The sequence below is a fragment of the Megalops cyprinoides genome, chromosome 18 (genome assembly GCF_013368585.1).
Source record: "Megalops cyprinoides isolate fMegCyp1 chromosome 18, fMegCyp1.pri, whole genome shotgun sequence".
In the NCBI taxonomy this organism is placed as follows: Eukaryota; Metazoa; Chordata; class Actinopteri; order Elopiformes; family Megalopidae; genus Megalops; species Megalops cyprinoides.
This window is the reverse complement of record NC_050600.1, coordinates 13,826,863-13,850,767: the sequence shown is the minus strand read 5'-3', so window position 1 is coordinate 13,850,767 and position 23,905 is coordinate 13,826,863. Positions and strand designations below refer to the sequence as shown.

Genomic DNA, 23,905 nt, shown 5'->3' with positions numbered 1-23,905 from the left:
CATATTCTTATGTCACTTATCCTTATATTAATTTGTATTCCTTATGTCCTTCTCATGTTTAATCTCAGTAATGGTAGCATACCATTGTCATGTCTGGGAAAATAAAATGATTTCCATTCATTGGCAAGGCTAAAAAAAGAGCAGAGCTCACTGTAATTAGTATTCACCCAACATCCATACTTAGGTTGTTAAAGAATAACAATAAGCAGATTTAAAACAGAAGGCTTAACATTTGCACTGAGCTTCAGTATATGTGCCTCATCTTTGTATTTTTGTATTTTAATACAAATCAAAGCATTGCTGGCATATATGATTGTATGATAATGGTTTATGTAATTGACTTGTGCTATGCCTGTGCTATGGAATAAAATGGTGAACCTTTGCATCAGCATCCAGTCTAAAAAGACCAACTCACTTTAAACCGTAACTTTTCTATCTTCAAACAGTTAAATGAAGCTAATGAAAATTCTGACCAAGTGCCAAAGTAAAGTGAAGTGAGTTTTTTTTTTTTTTTTGCCTGAATGTTCATTTTAGTAGAATGTAAACAGTAAAGAGCAGTAGGAACAGCTCCATTGAAAGGGAGAGTGTATGGACTCTGGACACTTTGCTTTCACTCGCATTAAATGACCCACTTCAAACACCCTTTCCCCCTTCTTAGCCATCCATTTGAGAGGTATGTGAATTGCTGTGGAGAGACTGAGAGTGCCCTACACAATGACCAGATACACCAACCTCACCGAAAGTATAAGCTTTGCATAAAATGCTGTCCATGTGTTGTTTATCCCATTTGTTTATATTGTGCGGTGTAAGGAGTGTTAGGCTACTCCCTATCTTTGAAATATAGGATTGAAAATTAAGCTACTTTTCTGTTGGGGTGTTGGTAATACCCCTCATGCAAATCAACTTTCTGACTAGAATTTAATCTCTTTCATCATCTTTCACCTTTAGAAAACAGAGACATTTAAAGTAAAGCTGGCTTTGTAAGAATACAAATATTCCATTCAAACATTAACACTGTGTGTATTACATTCCTGCTCTGCAAGTAAGTAAGCTCTTTGTCTCTGTTGAATTCTTCCTCAGTTCTTTCAATCCAAATCCACGTGTATAATCATACAAATACCTGAAAGCTAAATATAAAATAAAAACCTTCATGGAGTCACTGCATGACTTCAGACCAACTTGTATGAAATGACTAGGGGGTGACTGTGTCTACAAAAATTTACCACATAATTTACATTTTTAGCACACTGTCACTCAGAAATGTCAAGCATAGCAATGCAAGATAGTATGATAATATTATGTCAGGAATCCTACTTTTTGAGTCAGCTCTGAATGGTGGCATCCGATCGTGTACTAACCAAAATTCAAACTGACACTGAAATTCCAAATCTGACAAATCGGCTCCATATTAGTATACAGAAAACTGATTATATCAGGCCAAATACTGGATTTTAAATTTGGATTTCTAACTTTACTGTGCTTTTTTAAAGACAAATTGGGAAAATAAGCAGGTTTATGAATAATTTATTGTCTGTAGGAATGAGTGAGCTAATGGCAGTATCCAGCAGAAACCATAGTAAAAGCACTCCATTACACATACAGACACAAGGAAAAAATCATGTGTCCAAGAAAGCTGTCATACTATAATGGGTCCCATGTTTGTGGTATAAAAATAAAAGGCTTACAGTTGAAATCTGCACACAAATAAAATACATTAATATGCAGTCACTTGTTTAAGACCAAAATGTTACTGGCACTTATACATATTGCATTTGACAAATTCTTGTTTTCAGATTCCGAGATAAATGCAGAAAGGCTGAAATGTCACACCACTTAACTTTTTTATTTAAATAAAATATCTACAAAACCAAACTTTGAAATCATTACTGTACATGACATTTACATGTAATGACAGGATTTTCCTTCAAAAATTAGTGTGCACTGGTGGAACTATACATGTATAATTACACAGACATCATATCTGCAGTCTCTTTGTTAGTTGTACATCTCTTCCTTGTTTCTGCTGGGTCTGTGGGTTGGAGTTGCCTAAAGCCAGTTACACAGCCAGTTGTAGTCGGTTTACAGTGTAGCAGGAGGACAGGCTACAGGATCCAGTGCTGTCACGTGGTTGCTGAAAGCGAGTGATCTCACCACAGTAATAAAACAGGCTCGACCAGCTTTGTTTGCTACATGAAAGTTGTTGTGGCGTATGCGCAGGCTTACGAACTTGTGCTGGTACAGTGGAGGCACTTGAAAGTTTGGATACAGTGTCAGACTTCAGTGTGCTGTGAGGGGTCCAGCGCGGGCACAGTGACGCGAGCTAAGTGGCCCTTGTCCCCACTCTCGTAATTGCTCACCACGGCGTCTGACGTGTCAGAATAGGAGGCTGCGGAGGTGTACGGTGACAGGGACACACTGTCTGCGCTGGGAGCCTCGGTGTCTCGCACCTGTCCCTGGGGATGGGTGGGAAAGCACTGTAGCCTGCTGTGGCCTCTGGCACCCAAGGCCGTATCTTGCGGCTGCAGTAGGTCCGTGGGGTATTGGTGCTGTGGCAGGTATTTGTGGAGGCTGTACAGCTGCTGCTGGCTGTGTTCGGGGGACCCCGATCTGTCAGGTGGGGTCAGATCCCTGGGGGGCCGCAAAGTGTCATACTGGTCGCTGTGCTCTGGGAGCGGGGGGAGCTCGTCCTGGATCGGAAAATTGTCTAACGGCGGCATGAAGTCATTCTCAATGTCGAACCCGCCGGGATAGTAGTCCGTGTCCAGGACATCGGGATCACTGTACAATGGGGCATGCGTCTCCAGAATGTCATACTGTGGGAATTCCTGGATTCCAGGAAGATGAACATTCGGCATCCAATCAGATGTGTCCCAATGGTAACCTGTTTGAAGCAGTAAATACTGTTAGATTTTGTTCTCATTAATGACCTTTTTTGTTATGGCACAAGACAGCACTAAAAAACATTGCTAATACAAAACTATCTGGTTCTGGTTACACGTTTTCAAAACAAATATTTACAGGTTATTGGCAGTATTAATGACATGCGATATCACAACAGAATGACTTGAATTAATTCAAGCTCCCCAGTGGCAAATCAGCACACACACACATACACACACACACACACACACACAACTGATTAGCAGTGGCAGGTGAAAACTTCAAACTGATTTTTAGAGTGCTGCTTGAAGACCACTTAGAGGAGAGGTTTTTTAGTTGGTTACTTGGCTGTGAATATGGCTAATTAGTGATTTCTCAGCATTGCTTAGAAAAGACACATTCGAATCTCCATGTGAAACGCAATTAAACATCAAGGGCCTGTGTGAAATCTTATGATACACACAATATTAGGATGTTATCGTAGGATTTTTTTTTTTTTTTTACCAGCAAACACATTTTCAGATTGTGTCAGGTGTTATTGTATTTGCCAGATTTAGCTCATAGGACATGATAACATGGAACATGAGGCAATAAAAGAATCTCATGCATAAGTCACCTCTTGGATTCTTGAAGTCATGAGCCACAAAGGACTCTTGATGGCAGAGAACAGAAGAGAAGAAGAAACATTTCATGTTCAGAACAAAAATTATGAAATCTGGGAGAGGATTAAAAAGAGGCAATCCTCTATCTAAGCAAGTAACAAACAGTGCCATGACACAGTCACACATTTACTCAGCTGTACTTAACTGACAGTCAGAACATCAGATATGCAATCTTTTTGGTTGACCTTTTCATTTAGATACAGAGTATTACTCCATACCACATCAACAAAATCCCTAATTTACACATTTACACATTTTGTAAAATGTACTAACATAAGTGTAGACATATGAAACCAAGATAAGTCTTTATATGAACTGTGTAACCAACTAAGTAAATGTCTTCTGTGTTTGAGAATTCTATGGCCCAAAACTAAAGAAAACAATACACAAAGAAGGTCACAGTTATACATTAGGCACAATGAATACCTTCTTTTGTCACTGAGTCAACAACAGAATCAACAAGGTATGCAAGAATCACTATGAAAGCTTGCAAAAAGCAGTGAAGATGCAAAAAAGAACCTACCATTAGGGTAAATACATCAGGAAAAACTAAAAAATACTGAAGGCTGGATAAATGCCTTCCTGTGATTTGGTATTTGCTACATGGGTGGACGCATTTGGGAGGGAAAAGGAGGAAATAACTCCGGAGAGCAAAGGACAGCATGTACAGATCAAGGACTTCACAACTGGTACAAACACAGAACTGAAGACAACAGGAGGGGCCGGTCTTGTGCACGACAGCATACACTTACAAGGCACTGGGATGATGGATGGGATGCTGAAGGAAGGGGCAGAGAAATTCTCAAGGATAAAAAACGCCTTTCCAGCCCTGAAGTGCAGATCAAGCTGGCTACTTTATTATTCACATCTTAATTTTGTCCAAACATTTGTTTTCAGATAAGATATGAGATTTTTTTTCCCCCAGGGTGGTAAATGGGTATGGAGGAGTTACATGGTTTCCCCATGTTTCCCAAAAATGATCCTTATTTTTCAGAAAATCAATACAGCATGAATTCATACTAATTTGCAAGATGGTTTCGATACATATTTATAAAGGTAGGGAAAGCAGATGAAAAGAAAATCTCACAATCTTCACAGCATTATTGATCCTTATCCCAAAATTATATGGAAAGTTAATGTAAAAAATATGTAGGACAGGACCATCATCTGTACCCTGTGATGCCCCATGAGGTTTTTCAAACATCCGCATGCAGCTTGAATTAATTGCAAAAAGGTAAAGCAGAAAAAAGACAAACCTTGTTTTTAGAATTAACATTCAGAACAAGGTTATGAGAACAAAAATAATTTGTGGTTAATCTTGCACTTTCCCATTACAGTGCACATATTTTCTACAGCTACATAAAAACAGAGCTTCTGGGGGCATGTTAAGTTCATATTTACCCACTGGGAGGTGTGGAGGGGAGACACAGGGTGGAAAAGCCTTTTTTTAAAAAAAAAAAAAAACTGGAGAATCTCAAAGCCTCTTTAAACCACTTCCTTCTTTACCGATTTAAGTCAAACTTACGAGCTGGCCCTAGTTAAACCCTGCTCTGGTTCTGTGGACAGATTTGATCCATATGGGAGCTGAGATCACAGCAGAGGGGAAAAGAGAACAAATGACCCACAGCCACCTTTCACACAATAACACCATTTTACAGTTTAACAGAGGAAAACAGTGAAAAAAAGGTTAGCATATATAGTTCTCTGGCAGCAAAAGCAGAAAAATTAAAAGAGAAAAATACTGTGTATGTAACATACAAAATCTGAGGAAACAGCTTCGTACAAATTGATACAACTTGCTTCATATTTTGTCTTTAGGCTGGGAGCATCTTCCCCTTTAAAATATTTATTTACAGATACTTTACAGCTTTAGTAACACTAGCACTACAAAATAATCGGTATCTGTGCCAAACAGCTTGCTCCTGCATACGTACCACTATCGTCATAAGGTTCTGAATGGAAGGAGCCAAGTGAATGGACTTCAGAGATGCTCCGGCAGGTGTGGTCCTCTGTGGGCTTCTTTGTTAAGCATGGATCTAATTCCACAACTTTAGCTGGGAAAGAAACCACACACAAAAGCTTCTGTTCAAAATGAGTGTCTCATGTATCACCACATAGTACAGCACATTATTTGATGCAACTACAAGATAGCAGCAGCCCCCAAGCCCTGCAGCAACACACCTCCTTCATGCTCCATTTCATACTGAGGAACTCTGCCGAGTAGCAGTGCGGTAATACAAATACACTCACCTTACAAGTCCTTCTCCCATATTATAGCAAGCTGATATCAACAGGTCAACAAACCTGAAACCTTCTTGGTAAACTCTGCAAATTTATAGCTGTTCTGCATCCATAATTTTTGTATTTTTGTTCATAGTGAAGCAACTGCTTAAAGGGTGCTGACAACCATGCTGTGCTTTCACAGCCTCAGAGTGAGAAAACCACTCACACGGTAAACCTTGGGGAGATTAGCACTGCAGAGATTCTAATGAGGACAAATTAGGAAACCCCAATTAAGGGAAACACTTTCTTCCCGGCCTGCCGCAATCCATTAATCCATAATGAAATGCATCAGAGAGGAACACACCGTCATAGTCGTATTCCCAGCTGGGCTTCTGTATGGAGTCGCTGTCCGAGGGGGGGTTGGAGGGCGGGGGAGGGGGCAGGTTAGGAGCCACGCTGCACACCACCACGGGCTTCCGGTGGCCATGCAGCGAGTCGGGATTGAAGGTGCTGAACTCTGGGTGCTCCGGGATCCCAGAACCCTCGAAAGAGCTGCGGTCCAAGTTGTTCCGGGAGTCGCTCGGAATGCTGGGGGTGTAGGAGATGGGTCTCACGGGGATCTGGGGCGGGATGTCCGAGTAGATGTTCTTGGTGAGGCTGGCGTCGAAGTACGGGCCCTGTAGGAACGAGCTGACGGGCGCATGCTTGCCCTCCTCCGGCTTAGACTTGCCGGGCTTACAGAAGCTCTTGCGGACGAGGACGAAGAGCAGGACCAGGAGGAAGATGCTCATGATGAACACCACTATTCCGACGACCTCCTCCAGGCCGATGTTCCAGGAGGTGGAGACAAACTCATTCCTGACCTGTGACCGCAGTTCACAGAACCTCCCGCTGAAACCCTGGGAACAATTACAGCTGTACGAGCCGTACGTGTTCTCACAATGACCACCATTGGCGCAGGGGTTCTTCACGCACTCATCAATATCACTGAGGCACCTGAGGCAAGGTAGGCAGTGGCAAGTCAGAAGAACATTAGTACTTTACATTACTGGCATTTAGTAGATACACTTACCCAGAATGACTTACACAGGTTACAATTTTTTATATGTTATTTATACAGCTGGATATTTACTGAGGCCATTCTGTTAAGTACCTTGCCCAAGGGTACAGCAGCAGTGCCCCAGCAGGAATCAAACCAGCAACCTTCTGGTTATGAGTCCTTCTCCTTACCAGTTTGCTAGACTGCCACCCACTATTGCAATCCATTGTAATTCCTCTTGCACATCAGATTAACACGTACCTTTCTCCTTGGAACCCTTGCTCACACTCACAGACGGGTCCATCCAGACTGTCGATACACTTTCCACTGTTTTTACAAGGGTTGTCTTTACAATAGGGCCCAAGCTGACACCTGCAGGTAAATACCATGAATATATATGAAGACTGTAATCACTGCAGCTATTACTTTCTAAAGGCAAGAGCCTTCAGTAAAATCAATATTCATTCTCCAGCGATTGATTAAACATTTTGGACACAAACAGAATAGACTAGTTTTACCAACTGTAACTTTTATGCTGCTTTCCAAGTCACTGCAGTGTGTTGCGACATCTAACTAAATAATTTGGCTCTACGATGACATCATCAGCGGCGGCCTCCACAGTGAAGATCTTGTACGGATGGATCTAAATCCTCTTAGTCTGTCTATAGCTCAACAGACACATTTTATGATCGTCCAACATGTTTTTGCACTGGTGCTCTGAAATGTACAACAGAATAACAGCCAAGACTCTACAAACCTTCGTCCAGAATACTGTCCTCTGCACTGGCAGTAAAAGTCTCCATTGTGTGCAATGCAGGTTCCTCCATACAGACATGGGTTGGAGGCACAGGGGCTAATGCCAATTTCACAGCGAATTCCCATGAACAAGGCACCGCATTTACAGAAATAACCTGCAAAAACATTGAATATTTCTCAGAGCAGTATATAGTTTCAAAGAGCAGCTCAGAATCATAACGTGTGCCTTGGGATGCATCCGAGCTGGGTGGAGAGTATGATACCTCCATTGGGCAGCGAGGAGCATCTCCCTCCATTGGAGCAGGGGTTGCTGGAGCAGCCCTGAGGCGGGGTCATGGTGCAGCCGGGGAAGACGTCCACCATATCCTCCATCATGGCATAGGTGTGTCCCTTGCTGTTGATGGGCAGCTCCTTCCCGTTCAGGACGATGGCCTCCAGGCAGCCCTGAAAGCCGTTGCTGACGGGAGGGCTCCGACCGCGCCTTTGGCCATGCGGCCGGACGTGGCCCCCAAAGAAGATGTTGTTGTCCAGATTTAGGGTGCGGAGGGTACCCGGAGCGGTGCCTGCGGCGGTATGGTCCTTGTCCAGGACCAGCTTGGCATAGTTCCCCTCTACCTCTAGAGATACTGTGTGCCACTCTCCGTCATTCAACTGGATGCTGTGCACAGACACGATACCTGGCCCACTGCCACAGTCGAACTTGTACTGCAGTCTGCCGTTCTGGATCTAAAGGGTAGGAGGTGTTAAAGGCATGCAGTCAGACATTTCTGAAGCTGCCAGGCATTCAGAGACATTTTCTTTGCTCACATAAATGTTTGAATAGCAGAGGATCCCTGTGAGAAGGACTGCTTTACTGATTCTTGTCCAAGTCTAAAATTACATCGGTCTGTGCTTGCTCTGAGACACTCTGTGTACAGAGTCTTATGAATAAAAAAAAATGTTGTAAGACTAATCTAGAACAGTTTTGTGCTCATAAATATGACAGCAATGTCAGCTGCATAAACAGAAAGACACAAACCTCGAGAATGCTGTAGTCTGTCCCTTTGGCATACATTACGGTGGCGTGGCTGGAGAATGTTCTCAACTTGAGGGAGAGTTTCATCTCCTCTTTGTTCTCGTTCTCTGTCAGCCGGTACTTGACATAGCCGTTCCCACTGAATGTCAGCGAAGGCCCCCCTGAAGCAAGCGCATGACAGATTCGTCAAAGAGGTTAAGCAGGGGAGAGGAGACAGGGGCTGTCTGCTTTAGTCTGCAGGCACAGCCGCCACAGAAATCCGAAGTGATGTGAAATCACTGCCCACTAACAGCTTAGCTGAAGGTCTCTGGAATGAGAGTACATAACCTTTGCAGATAATAGGCAAACAGCGCACCACATGAAAGCTACCGTGCATAGAGGAGCTTGGCTGCCTGAGATTTTACACTTGATCATTTCTGACTTTTCTGACAAATTGCAGAACAATCCTGCATTGCGGAGGCATTCTTTTATCTCCTGCCCTAGATTCGTAACACAGACTCCATTCTATGCATGGCCATTTGTGAAGAAACAAGGTGTTACCTGAGCACTTTCCTGGTTTAGCATCAGGGCACACACAGCTGTATTTGGCTTCACTCTGGTCAGCCACACATACGCTGCCCTCAGGGCAAGGGTCACCCTCACAGAGTGTGTTCAACATGGGACATTTTCTACCTTAAATAAAAAAGGGCACACAGGACATTTAAATAGCGTGACTGAAAAGGGACAAAACACACGCAGGGGTAAATATATAAAAGTACACTAAAATCACATCACACGAGTGCTTCCCGCTTCGAGCGTACCTTTGCATAGACAAACTGCAGATCTGTGGTGACGAGGGGTGACGAAGCTCAGCCTGGCCGCGCTGTGGGTGGACATGGCGCTCTTGTCCAGGATGATGACCTCATCGCAGAACCTGCGGGGACAGTCCAGGCCGGCGCACAGCTTGTCGATGACCTTGATGATATGCACCCCGGTCATCTCCTCGATGACGGCCGCAGAGGAGTTGAGCTTGCCGAAGAGGCCCTCCCGGGACTGGTAGGGCCCACCGGGCCTCTCCAGGGCGAGCAGTACGTCCAGGCTGCCGGGCGGGTCCGCGGGCTGCAGGCTCACCACCTGGACGTCGGACCTCCGGACACCGGCAACGCTGCGCAGCGCCCTCACAAAATTCCGCCAGTGGTCCCCGACGAACTCCTCGGGGGAGATGCCTGCGAGGCGCACGGCGACGGAGCTGTTCAGTGCCCGCCGGGAGAGCTGCCGGATGTGCACGTTGACGCCGGCCGTCGCGGTGAAGCGGCCGTCGGTGACGGTGACGTTGAGGGGGTAGTGGCCAACGTCCAGCCCCCTCCGCGCGACGAGCTTGCCATCGGTGCTGACCACGGAGAAAGGGCCGCGCGACTTCGGTGCCAGGCTGTACGACAGCGTATCGTAGACGTCCTGGTCAGTGGCGTGGACCTTCCCCAGGACCCCACCGGAGTACTCCTCTCCTTGGGTGGTAACGAAAACATCCAGGGGAAGGACAGCTGGAGGGTAAACGCTCTCCTCGATAACTCTGATGCTGATGAATGTGGATGAAAGCAGCTGAGGTTTCCCATTATCAGCCACCTGAGAACACAGCAATGGCACCCAGATGAATACAAATTCAAGTAATGATTTCTGTTAAAAAATACACACCAGGCTATAATACTCTCTATAATACACTGCTTTTTCCCTTCAGCTGGAAAAAGAAGAAGCAAACAAATGTGTACAGAACAGTACCGAGTGTTGACTTCTGATCAATATTTCATTTGAGCGCAGTAATCTGTATAGTGCAGAAAACTGATATGTTTCTATTGTGGGGGAAAAGTCTAACTACTGAATGAAACGTACTCAGAATAAATGGCTACTGATGCATAGGTGACCACGTTTTGATACAAATGGAATGTTCACATACACCAAAGAATTGGAGGATGGAAGAGTAATGTCGAATGTTGAACAAATTTAGATTTTATATATCCTATCAGTTCATTTACCAGATCTTTTTTTAAAAATAGTTACACTATTGTGCATTCATGTAAACATTTGTACAATCTAAACACTGTGTAAGCATTGGAGACATTAATACAGTGCACTTTGCATGACCTGCAATATATGAATCTGTATTTTATATACACATACGTTTATGACTGTATGAGCATTATTATATACTTTTGATCATTCAACAGTATCCTCAACAATAATAATTGGTTAACCGCTTAAATAGTACAAACATTATTAAAATGTTTGCAGCACAGAAAGCCCACATGCTAATAACCCACCCAAATCATCGCTTTCATTACACACAATGTTAGAGGAATCACTGTGAACATCTGAAACATTAAGTAAAACCATTATTCTCTCATTGTTCTCTCAGGTTCTGCCAGCTTCTTCTCACACCTGAGCTTGCAGTAAGTAGTGCTCCTTTGTTTTGTGGTCTAGCCGCGCTGACGTGAGGACCGTCCCCTGCTGGTTTATCTGGAAGGCGTTGTCCTCGTTGCCCCCGATGATGCTGAAGGAGAAAGGGGGGCCATTATGGGAGGCGTCCCTGTCAGTCACACCGAGCTGGAGCACGCTCGTCCCTGCCGGACGGTTCTCCTGAAACAGAAAGAAGGGAACAAAGTCACAAAAACTGTCCATGAAGTCTTTCAAGCTCAACTTTCATTTACCATTCAGCAGTTATGAAAGCAATCCTCTATTAGGAATTCATTAGCTGCAGGGTTGTACTGTGTGTGGGACTGAATTTCCCCCTCCTCTGAGGCAGACATGTGCTGCTATTTTACCTGGATGACAAGGGTGTAGTTGGCCTGGGAGAAGACAGGGGGATTATCGTTCACATCAGACACGTCAATGTTGACTGTAGCACTGCTGGATTTAGGAGGATTTCCATTGTCGGAGGCCAGGATAGTCAGCGTGTATCCTGATATCTAATTCAAACAGAGGGGGGATAAAGAAGGACTATTTTAAACTTCTCATCAACTTCCACAAGCAATTAGACACAGCACTCTTGTTCCTCGGGCTGGTATCCACAATGCAGTTAAGCTAACTCCAAATTAAAAACAGGGTTATTTATTACCTTAAAAAAAGTTGTCTTACCTTCTCTCTATCTAATTGGCGAGCAACTTTCAACTCCCCTTTGACCGAATCAATGGTAAAAGGGCTATCTTGGTTTCCCTTGATGATGGAGTAATGGATGTGGTTGTTGGAAGGCCCGTCTGCATCTTCTGCCATGACCTTATGAAATGACAAGGGGCATTTTATGATTCACACAGCAGGCACCTGTTTTAATCATCTGTGTCTTAATGGCGGACGCAGATGTTCTGGGCCCAATAAATATTGCCTCTGCGCTCCTTGGGGAAATCAGGACGTAACAGGTTCAGAACTGTTACGGTGAAAGATATTAAAATCTAATTTTCAGACACGTAATTTATGCCACGGCTTGATTAGCGGTGCATTGTTGATGTTTAGTTAATCCTGGCGAAACATGCTCTTCAACAAGAAACAATCAATTTAAATCAACACCTCATCATCATTAATCGTGAAGTTTCATCGACCGTGATTGGCCGTTGATTGTTTTCATTGACATCGTAAAACATGCCTCATAAAACATGCATCGTAAAACATTCTGATACAAGGAATACAGCTGACAGTTATGGCACAGTCTTGAAGAGAGGTGCTAAGCTCTCACAGTCAGGATGGTCCTTCCGAGGTCGCTGTCCTCACTGACAACGGTGGCGTATGTGTCCTGGCTGAATATGGGGCTGTTGTCGTTGACATCTGTGACGTTGATGTTGACGGTTGCCACGTCACTGAGGGACAGCGTGCCTCCGTCTGTGGCCTCCACAGTCAGGTAGTACTCCTGAGCAGTTTCGTAATCCAGGCCCTCAATTACAAAGATGTCACCTGCAGGCAAAAGAAAAGGCCAGCAGAAACAGTAAACGGCTCAGTACCTTGCAAGATGGACTTTTTGGAAACACTCATCCCCAGGGCAGCAGTGTGGCATAGTGGTAAGGAGCAGGGCTTATAACTGAAAGATTGCAGGTTTGATTTCTCACTGGGGCACTGCTGCTGTACCTTTGGGCAAGGTATTTAATCCAGAATTGCCTCAGTAAATATCCAGTTGTATACATGTATAGCATGTTAAGATTGTATGTAACCTATTTAAGTCGCTCTGGATAAAAGCGTCTGCTTTAAATGCCAATAATGTCATGTAAAGTAATGTAATAACGTGTACTGTAAGTAACAGCATCAGCAGTCACAGTCAGATGGATGAGCTCACCTGTGTGGGAATCGAGGCTGAATATCCTGCGCTCGTTGCCGTTGAGGATGGAGTAGGAGATTTCGGCATTGGATTCGGCATCCTTGCTGGCGGCGAAGACGCGGAGGATCGGCGTCCCAGCGGCCACGTCCTCCGAAACCGTGGCGACGTACTCCCTGCGCTCGAACACCGGAGGATTGTCGTTGATGTCCAGCACTGACACCACTACCGAGCAGACAGTCGACAGCCTCCTGGGGGCGCCCTGGTCTGTGGCCCGGGCTCTGAGCGTGTGCACCGGCTGCGCCTCCCTGTCCAGGGTCTTCTCCAAGCTGATGATCCCTGATTGCTCATCAATGGAGAAGTATCCATCCGCAGAATCCACAAACGAATACAAGATATTGCTGTTCTCACCTGAAAAGGGTATCGCACAATTCAAGCACATTACTCACCAGCTCAGCACAGACCAATTCAAAAAAGAAAAAGATAGATCTTTGCAATAATTTTAATGTTTTCCCCAGGTGAATGATTCATAATTTGTGATTAAATTCACACTTATAAAGTAACATTTCCCCTCTATGCTCCTATTATATATATCATCCAGAAGGGATAACATTTTTATTGCAAGCCTGTTGTCCAGATTGATTTTATCTGACCAAATTACTCCGTTCAAATTGCTTAATGACTGCTATGGGAAGCGAGCCAAATCATTTAGCAATCTTTATTGCCATCAGTAAACATTCATAAACAAACCCTGTTGACTTTAATTCTTAGCAGCTACCTAATTGATGTACATGTTCAGGGAGAATGTGTTTGGCTCCAATTATCAAGACATCCGTTCAGCCTCGATTAGTAGGATGTCTGTGATTAGTGCATACAATGGTGTTTATGATCAGGAAGATATTCTTAGTGATGGCAAACAGATAATGGCAAGAAAGAGAATGGAATGTGAAACTTCCTCTTGACACAGATTCTGAGGAGGTCTTTTATGTCTTGCTTACCAGGGACCACAGATAACCACCAGGCAATGTGCAATGGCTTACTCAATGATGGTGTGAGTAAATATAAAATATCACACAAAAGAGAGCAACAGCAAGCAATCAAGCAAGCATCCAGTTGAGCACACTCATAAAGAGTACAGCTATAAGCCTTTTTAATGCATTATAAATGCTGACATTTCAGAAGAAGGGCTTATAGATTCCAGAGACAGCATTTGAGAGCCTGACATGAGGAATGAAATTGTTCAGCGTGGAAGCAGCCCAGTGAAGTGCAATGGGAGATGTTTCTCCAGTTGTTTTGAAAGTATGAAAATAATATATATCATATGTAGAAAGGTTAATTTAGCCGATGAAAATAACAGACAGTAGAGACAATATAATGAAGGTCCATATTTTGCTGAACAGCAAGCATTTCACATACTGTAACTGTTTGGCTCTGTTGCATACAGACATCCAATCAATATTTATTAGAATTTATCTCTGTATTTTTTAGAATCTCTGTATGCTGTCGATAAGATAACAGCTGCCGAATAATTCACACCTGCAATTAAATTGAACTTTCTCTCATATATGACTTAGGTTTTTATGTCAAACCGCAGTCTCCATGCTAAGCATGCACAGATATGAGTCAAAGGAAGACATTTAGTACAGGGAACTTTATACAGACACACTGAGGGAGCCTGATTGGCCAGCAGGAGTCAATGGTATGCCGTAAGATGGACAAACCCCTGACTGATCTACCCAACCCTATCCTCAGTGGAATGAAGCCAATTTGTTCTGCTACTGTCATCTTCCAGTCAAAGTCGGCCGACGACACAACTGGGAGTGACCCGGGCCACAGAGCTCAGCTTGTGAATGTCTTAACCACTGAGCTACTGAGTGTAATGCCATTCATAATAACTAAAATTATTTCAAGCGAAGCGCACAATGTTACTTTACTTGAGTATTAGATGCAATCACGTAAAATGAACTCAGCTCTAAAGGAGTAATCCTCATTTAAAGTAGTATACTTACTGATCATTCAAAATACTAAAAGTAAAGTTAATTTATAGACCATTACCAAATTGAACTTTGTTTCCCCCCTTTTAGCTTACAAAGCCCTCTCAATTTCAACATAACAAGTGACAATATACACTATTTCAATACAAATTCCTCCCATATCTGAATGCCTTAACCACAATCTGACTGTTCAGATACAGACTTAGATGTCCTCACTCTTTTTTATAATATAAAAAAAGCATCTACAAAATACCATTTCCAAACAGTATATTTACAACTATACCACAAACTAAAAAGACCAAAGTGAAGACTCACAGTGTTTTAAGGCCTGTGAGAGTGAGGGAGAAGGATACACCTGAAAAGTTTTCTGCTTGTTTGGAGCTCTATGAAATTCTTTTCATTGGTTGTGTACAATCCTGAAGCGTGTAATGAATTTCAATCCTTTTGTTTTTCTGTACATTCTGTTGTTTTTAGCTGCTGCTGTCACTTAATTGGATTTGGGGTGAAATTGGGTTTTACAGTCTTATATCAGCCCTGTTTCTCAAATAAAAAGAGATTACAATTGTGAATTATTTTTAGGAAATGATATTCAAGACAAATGCTGTGAGGCAGATTGTCATCAAGATTACATGTCACTTGCAGATTCTTGTCACATTCTGTACTCAGCCCACATATAGGAGGATTTGGTGGAAAAAGGTTTGTACAAACTGTTCCATTTTTTGTCGCTTTGGGCAAAAACATATAAAATTGTGGAATACTATGTTTTTGTACTTCAAAATTTTACAGCCAGTTTTATAGCATTAACAAAACATATTCTTCACAAGAGCATATTCTACAAGACTAACATGATGACAGTGTTGGTACACCATATGTAGAATTTTTCTCATTTAGGCCAGAAAGTTAACTAATAAACAACTATGAACACAGAAAATTCACTGTTTGCCATAGCACTACCCAAACTTATGTTGTCTTTGGATTGATTTATATACGTTTATATGTGTTCTGATTGCTGTGCACACACAGTTCATTTTTGTCCCATTCTCTCTTACTATTTTGACAATGTTGACTTGTCTCCCATAGTCAGAAGCTCCACATATTGTACATTGGTCCACTTACCCAAATCAAGGTCAGTGGCCTGTAGTCGAGCGACAAACGTGCCAATCGCTGTGTTTTCGAATACGGTGATGGGGAAGGTATCGGACATGAACTGAGGCGCATTGTCGTTGACATCCTCTATGGCTATCTGAACGTCAGCTTCGCAGTTGTGACCGCCCCCGTCCAACGCTCGCACCTTCAGGTTGTACATATCCCTCTCTTCCCGGTCCAAAGGTAGGAGTGTTCTCAGCTCACCTTCAAAAGAAGCACAAGCTCAAACCGCAGGCTGACCTTCCAGCCAGATGCCTGTGTTCCTATTTTCATAAAAAAGATACCCTTGGCTAATTTGAATTCTACTATCAAAGCTAAACCACCAAGAAGAGATGTATATGGGCTATATACTCAATTTAAATAAAATATAACAATCTTTCCTTCCAACGCTAAAAGGTACCCAGTCACTGAAATGACAAATAGCCTACATTTATGGCCCGTTCTCCTAAAGAACCTTAGTACATTCAACCAAATTGAAAACAGAACGACTACAACAATTTAACACATAGTCAATTTTGTTACAAATGTAACTTTTACTTTCTTTTTTTAAAATGCATAATTCAGTGGATATTTGGGTCACTATACTTCAAATATCTTGCTGTTATTTTCCCTAGTGACATGACATGGTGTAATTACTATGAACTATCCTGTAATTTCATTTCATAACAAGGAGACACTTTATCAGCATCTCTCTACAGCACCTCAACATACTGTACCTGTAGTACTGAGATGCATGAGTGATATTACTTGGTCAATGCAACATACAGTGTCTGCCACATTTATTCACCACTGAATAAATAGGAACAAAAAAAAAACATAACAGAAAACAATGTATATACTGTACAAATATACAATATTTTCTTGCAAAAAATCTAAACAAGTGCACAGTATTATGAATGAAGGTAGGAAAAAAATGTTTTAAAAAAACATATAAACATATAATGAATTTTACCCGTATTTGAGTCAATACTAAATTGGTCTGATCCTAGTCCAAAGAGCTCGTAGGAGATTTCAGCATTGGAACGAATATCAGCATCTGTGGCCGAGACTTGTAAGATCATCTTTCCTGCAGGGGTGTCTTCTGCTACACTTTCAGCATAGAAGGACTATGGAAATCATAAGATTAGATCAGTATATAGTCACACATATCTTATGTAACATGTGGTAGAAATTATAATACATACATCCCAATAAACACTTGCACACAATCGACTAATAACTGCTTTCTTAATGCGTCAGAGCATTTAACTGACCTTCCTCTTTCAACCTTTCTCAGCTGTTTTTTCCCCCTTAACAGTTAAACATGAATGGATCATTCAAGGGGTTACCTGGAAGAACACCGCAGGTGTAGTGACATTTGGAGACGTACCTTCTCACAAACGGGGCTGTTGTCATTTGCGTCAAGGACCTTAACCTCTACAACTGCCTTTGTCACAAAGGTCCCGTCTGTGGCTGTGATATTTAGGAGATAATTGTCTTTTTCCTCTCGGTCCAGGGGCTTCCTGACAGACACCTTCCATTCCTTCTGAATGTGCTCAACGGCAAACTGTCCCAAAGGGTCTCCTCCTGTAAAGTCAATGGGAAGATGTCATTCAAACTAATGAACAATGCAGACATTTAGCAGGAGAGGTGAAGTAGAGATTCTGGCAGTACAACAACAAGCCTCATTGCAGTGTGGTATTGAATAGTCTAGGAAATGTCTGGTGGCTTATAGTGATGTATAACTGCGGCTTGGGAGAGCACGCCAAACACTAAAACTGAAGTCCAATACAAAAGCCTGTAAATCACTATAAACTTTTCTCAGTTTTTCATTTTCACCAGGTACATGTCTAGTATTCAGAGAAGCAAGTTAATCTGTTTAATCCATTTAATCTATTTAACCTTTTCACTGCTCTACATTATTACTGATCCAGCATGCACAAGTTTAACACTACCAAATATGTTGTGGAATAATACAACTTGCATCGGGCAGCCGCAAGTGCAGTACTCATACATCTATAACCCTAATATTATGTGTGTTACCTTTAATGCTGTCAATTTAGAGTAACAGTATTTTTTGAAAAACAACATTTTACAATTAAATGCATCTGACATGCCAAGTCTACCCATGTTATTAGTGAAATCCTAGAGGCAGGACTTATTTGCTTGTTTAAAAAAAAAAAAAAAAAAAGATTGTTCCATGTTTCATGTTCAAAGCAGTACGAATCACAACTTAAATGAGAGCACCAACTTAGCATATCTCCTGATATTAAGCCTGACACAGTTATTCGCAAAAGTTAATTAGCATCAGAGGTTGAGTGTCCCTAGTCAATATAGCACAGAGATAATTATACAGTACTTTTCCCTTTTTTCCTCAACAACCTAATTATGAGATGTAAGCTTCCATTTTAGTCATTTCAAAGTCTGTTTACAGATTAAAAGGATTCATTTCATTACATTCCATATAAATGTAATAGTTAGTAAGCATGCAACTATTCTTCACTATGCTGTTTTTTTTGTAGCACAGCCCAGTAGCATTTACCTGTGATGTAGTATCTGACTTGTTTGTGTATATCCTCAGAGTCAGCATCTGTGGTGCTCAGGATGGCAATGATTCCACCTGGGGCTGGGTCGTCTTCACTCACAGTCCCTTTGTACACCTCAGCCGTGAACAGCGGGGGACTGTCGTTCACGTCCGCCACTGTCACCAGCACTGTTGTGGTGCTGACCAGCTGGACCTTCTCCCCTCTGTCAGAGGCCACCACAGCTATGGTGTAGCTGCTCTGCTTCTCCCTGTCCAGCTCCTTCAAGGTGGTGATCCAGCCCGTTTCGCTGCCAATGGCAAACAGCTCCAGTATCTCCTCAGTCTCCTGGCTCTGATCGAGGCTGTACATGACTTGGCCGTTTGTCCCAGCATCTAGATCAGTGGCCTTCACTTGGATCACTGAGGTTCCTCCAGGCAAATTCTCAGCAATGAAGGCCTTGTAAGGGTTGGATTCAAACTCAGGGTGGTTGTCGTTGACATCTTTTAGTTGAATATTAATATCTACAGCAGACACAATGTCACTGCCTATGTGGTTGCTGTGTGCTAGCAGCATAAGTTGGTACCATTTAGTGGTTTCATAGTCAAGGTTTTTGCCTAGTTTTAGTCTCCCTGTATCCTTGTCAATTACAAAGACCTCATCTCGGTTACTCTCTGGAGTATTGCCTTTAACAAGGCTATAAACCACAGCCTGCTCACTCTCAGCCTGGATGACATCAATCTCTGATCCAATAGGGAGGTCTTCAGCAACTGCAAACCTGTAATGTTGTTCTACAAACTTTGGCAATGGCACTTCAGAGCTCAATATTTTAATAGAAACTGGTACAACTGACTGCTTGGATGGCTTTCCAGCATCCTTAGCCCTCACATAGAAGGAATACAGGTCATCTTCAAGCCCAATAAGGCTTTCTTTTGTTATGATTACACCACTGAGGGGGTTTATTTCAAAATTTTCCACAACATTTTCAGCACCTGGCTCAATACTGTAGGCAATATCAGCATTGGTTCCTTCGTCTGCATCTGATGCTGCAATTTTGACTACTGTGGTTCCCCTTGGGACATCTGACGCAACATTCACTCTGTATTCGGCTGCCTGGAATTGAGGGGCATTGTCATTAATGTCAGTTAGAATCACAGTGATGGTGCAAAAGCCCACCCGTCCTCCTCCATCTTTAGCCATAAGACTTATGGGTATTAATTTATCAATGGGATTCTCACGATCCAGGCTCTCCAGTGTGAAAATCTGCCCCTTTTTATTGATTTTAAATTTGTCCTTTGCAAAGTCATTAACTATGTAATACGTGATATGGCCATACGGACCACGATCTTCATCTGTAGCTTTGGCTTCTGTAACCAGCGTTCCAACAGGCGAGTTCTCTGTGAGTTCAACCACATAATCGATCTGATCGAAAGAGGGGCTATGAAAGTTTGCACCAACAACCGTGATATTAACTGTGGTTGAGCTCCGATAGACTCCATCAGATACGGACACGCCGAGGCTATAAAACGGCTCCATTTGCAGCTTACGGTGGTCTGAAATGACAATGTGCCCACTCTTTCCGTCAATGGCAAAGTTGCGGTCTTCGTTTCCAGAGAGGAGAGTGTACTCCAGCTTGCCGGCATCAGAGCTGTCGGCGTCTGTGGCCTGCACGAGTGTGACGAAGTTCCCACTGACGGCGAGCTCGCTGACGCTACCGCTGTACGCCTGCTCTGTGAAGACCGGTGCGTTATCATTCAGATCGTTCACGTCAATCAGCACTGTGACTTCACTAGACAGGGCGGGGACACCTCCATCGACAGCTCTCACCACCAGTTTGTGCTGTGTTGTTTCCTCATGGTCCAACATGTGAGCCGTGGAGATGACCCCGGTGTCACGGTCAATGCTGAAGTAATCAAAACTCCTGTCTCCATTATTAACCAGCTGATAAAACAGTGCTTTATTATTTCCAGAGTCAGAATCAGTGGCTGTGACTTGTAGTACTGACGTGCCAACTATGGAGGCTTCTGAGAGACTGACGCTGTATGCCTCTGCATTAAACACTGGTGAGTTATCATTGACATCCTCCAAAACTATGTCCACAAAAACCTCTGAGTGGGCACCAGTTAGCGAGTCTGCTGCTCTCACACTCAGCTTATAGGCAGGGTGGGCTTCATAATCCAGAGGCTGGATGACATACAGAACGCCTGTGTTGAAGTTAATAGAAAACTGGCTGAATGGATCTCCCTCAGTGATGCAGTAAACTATGCGGGGGCCCTCTGAGTCATTGGCCTGGACATGCACTACTGGAGTATGTAATTGTACATTCTCTGGAATTTCAATGCTGTAAAATGGTTTTTCAAATACTGGCATGGCCTTACTCACAACAGTGATCGGCACTTCTACTGTTGCTGAAAGTGCCGGTTCTCCCCCATCTTCAGCCACAACGTTGATCGCAAACTGTCTGTCAAAAGCGTCCTCTTCAAATGGCTTTTTCAGAGAAATTTCACCTGAAGTACTTATCTGGAAATGCTCATTATGCTCTCTCAAGCGGTAGTGGATCTCAGCATTTCTGCCAATATCTCTATCCACTGCAGTCACTTGCCTAATGGTCTGACCCACCTCAGAGTCCCTCCGCATCAATGTGTAATAAGGCAGGTTAACAAACACAGGCTTGTTGTCATTCACATCCTCAACGGTCACTTTTACTAAGACATGAGCAAAACCAGATGACTTCTGTTCCTTTGTCACTTCCACAACCACATCAAACATGCTCTGCTCCTCACGATCAAAAGGTACTCCAGTGGTGGACAGTACCCCAGAGGTACGTCCAATTGTGAACCTCCTGTCTGGATTCAGAATGGTGTAAAACAAAGGCTCGTTCACTCGGCTTCCGACAACAGCGACTATTGCAAGAGTTTTCTTCTCAGACGAGTTCTCTGGAATGGAGGCACTGTACAATTCTTGGGTAAACTTCAGCAAACTGTTGTTATTCTCCCTCACATTTATATTCACTGTCGCAGCGCTGACAAACCTCCCATCAGAGACTCTCACGGTCAGCTCATATCTGCTTCGCAGCTGTGTGGCATTTAGAATGGAGATGGCACCGGAAACTGGATCGATCTGAAATTTATCGCCAATATTGCCATTTGAAATAGAGAAAATCATTTTAGAATTTGTTCCAGAATCTGCATCTGTGGCATTTACTGTAATTACTTCTACCCCATTGTACAGTGGCACTATAACAGATGCCTGATACACGTCAAGGCTGAATTGTGGGGAGCAGTCATTAACATCTATGACTTGGATTGTTACATTGGCAGCTGTCTCAGCAAATAAGCGTGGTATTCCCATGTCATGGACTTGGACGGTGAACTGGAAATTGCTCCTCTGTTCATAATCTAGGCTGGCAATCGTCCTGATGGCTCCCGTGCTGGAATCTATTGCAAAGTAGTTGTGGGCATACAGCTCAACGATTTCATACACGAGCCTTGCGTTTGAGTCTCTGTCGGCATCTGTTGCCCGGATCACCAGCAGAGTTTTGTCTTTGGTCAAAACCACACTGTTCACGGGGGCCGACTCACTGACCACCCCTGTGAATTCGGACTGGGTGAAAACTGGAGCGTTGTCATTCTCATCCTTCAGCAGTATCAAAAGTGTGGTGCTGCTTGCCATCCCTGCCATGTTGGTGCCCTGCACTGTCAAAGTGTATGAGGGCAAAGTCTCATAGTCCAGCGCCCTCCGAGTGACAACGACACCCGAGCTCGGGTTTATGTCAAAGGCATTGTTTGTGTTGCCTTCTTTGATTTGGTAGGAGACAGAGGACTGACTGGAGGCTGTAATTACGCTCACAAAACTCCCGACAAGGGCTGTCTCACTGATTTCAGCTGAGAATTCCTTCTTGGTGAACTTGGGCTTGGCATTATCTGAGATGGTGACAGTGATGTGGACAGTTGTCAGCACACTCAGCGGAGGAAGCCCTTTATCTGAAGCTTTTACTGCCAGCTCAAATTGGCTCTTACTGTTGCGATCGAGTTCTTTTGCAACAGTAATAGTGCCCAGGACCGGATCAATGGCAAAGGAACTGGCAGCATTGCCTGTGAAAACAACAGAGAGAAAATGATGTATTACCATATTAGTATAAATATGTATTTCTAAGAAAACCATTACATTAACAAACTTGTATTTCATGATGATTGCTAATTAAATTAAAACCAAGACGATATCAAAAGCAAAATCCACACAAAGAGCTCCCAGTAGCATTATTCTAACTTTTTTCAGAGGGAACTGCACATTTTCCAGATCCTTCAAGCAACAAAAATCATTATGGCATTTTACGGTGCCATAACAAGGCTGTAACTGATAAACATTAAGCCTGTTCAACTGTTTTGTATTCTGGTTTTGTCAGTCTCGACATTAAAGACCGTCATTCTCGAGACACTGTTTCAATTAGATCAGACATTTCAAACATCTCAGAAACGCACATTCCAGACAGGAAAATATCTACAGCATCCACCCCCAGCTCTCCCATTTATTTACCAAACAATGGTGGGAAAATATGAGGCCATTTCTAATTAACTCCTACAGGGAACTCAGAGGGGAAGAAGGACTCCAGACTTTCTTTGCCTTTTCTGACTCATACTTTGTGTCTTCACAGTCTATATCAGACACGTCATGTTCGACAATGCAGTTGTTGCAATGGGTAGGCTGGAAATAGAGGGGACTTTGGATGATATTCGCCCTTTTCAGCTCACACATTTGTGCAGCATGTGCACTTGTCAAGAACTGGACTCCACTGTGTGACACAAAGGGTGACAAATATGAAACTCTCAAGAGCAAACAGGTTCATTTTGTACATCGTGACACGACTGGTACCTGACTCTATGCTGTAGAGGATCTCTGCATTTTGTCCCTTGTCTTTATCCAGAGCAGTGACCTGCAGTACGGACGAGCCCACTGCGGCAGACTCAAACACCTGCCCGGAATATGGGGTGCCGGTGAACCATGGAGCGTTGTCATTTGCGTCCTCCACATTAATGATCACTCTTGCCAGATTTCGCTTTATGGGTATGTCCTGGTCACGTACCTGTAAAAGCATTATAAAAGCATTAAAAAAAGTTTTCAGCAAATGTTACACATACTTAAAAAACAAACACCTGATTCATTGTTTTTCATCTGTCAGCAGTAATTATATACCCTTGGCAGATCAGTAAATAAACTAATCAGTAGAAACGCAAAAATGGAGGAGCAAAATCAGATGTGAACCACCCCGTCAAATAAAAGTGAAATGTGACACATGTTAGAAAAAGAATACTCAATCAAAACACCAGGTTTTTTCAAAGAGGCTTCGTTAGCTGTTCCTCATCTAGAGCCAACATCATCATATATTATTTTCCCTGTGATAAGAGAGGGGAATGGCTAA

General features: G+C 43.0%; 1 protein-coding gene across 3 annotated transcripts in view; it reads right to left on the bottom strand.

Moving 5' to 3' along the window:
* Positions 1-1,945: 1,945 nt before the first annotated feature.
* The window catches only part of LOC118793131 (protocadherin Fat 1-like), a 54,839-nt gene continuing 32,879 nt past the window's right edge, over positions 1,946-23,905 (bottom strand). For 2 of the 3 annotated variants that reach the window (XM_036551149.1, XM_036551150.1), the window contains 20 exons: positions 23,359-23,569; positions 18,507-22,580; positions 17,355-17,551; positions 16,938-17,091; positions 15,956-16,189; positions 12,867-13,256; positions 12,276-12,490; positions 11,684-11,821; positions 11,371-11,514; positions 10,988-11,185; positions 9,376-10,177; positions 9,116-9,247; positions 8,579-8,736; positions 7,824-8,286; positions 7,562-7,715; positions 7,066-7,176; positions 6,130-6,761; positions 5,477-5,596; positions 3,497-3,532; positions 1,946-2,881 (listed from right to left, as the gene is read on the bottom strand). In XM_036551149.1, the coding sequence (XP_036407042.1) occupies positions 2,271-2,881; positions 3,497-3,532; positions 5,477-5,596; positions 6,130-6,761; positions 7,066-7,176; positions 7,562-7,715; positions 7,824-8,286; positions 8,579-8,736; positions 9,116-9,247; positions 9,376-10,177; positions 10,988-11,185; positions 11,371-11,514; positions 11,684-11,821; positions 12,276-12,490; positions 12,867-13,256; positions 15,956-16,189; positions 16,938-17,091; positions 17,355-17,551; positions 18,507-22,580; positions 23,359-23,569 (9,174 nt within the window). In that variant the 3' untranslated portion in view covers positions 1,946-2,270. Of the gene's footprint in view, positions 2,882-3,496; positions 3,533-5,067; positions 5,127-5,476; positions 5,597-6,129; positions 6,762-7,065; positions 7,177-7,561; positions 7,716-7,823; positions 8,287-8,578; positions 8,737-9,115; positions 9,248-9,375; positions 10,178-10,987; positions 11,186-11,370; positions 11,515-11,683; positions 11,822-12,275; positions 12,491-12,866; positions 13,257-15,955; positions 16,190-16,937; positions 17,092-17,354; positions 17,552-18,506; positions 22,581-23,358; positions 23,570-23,905 lie in introns of all 3 variants that reach the window. The other variant, XM_036551151.1, reaches the window with a different exon arrangement.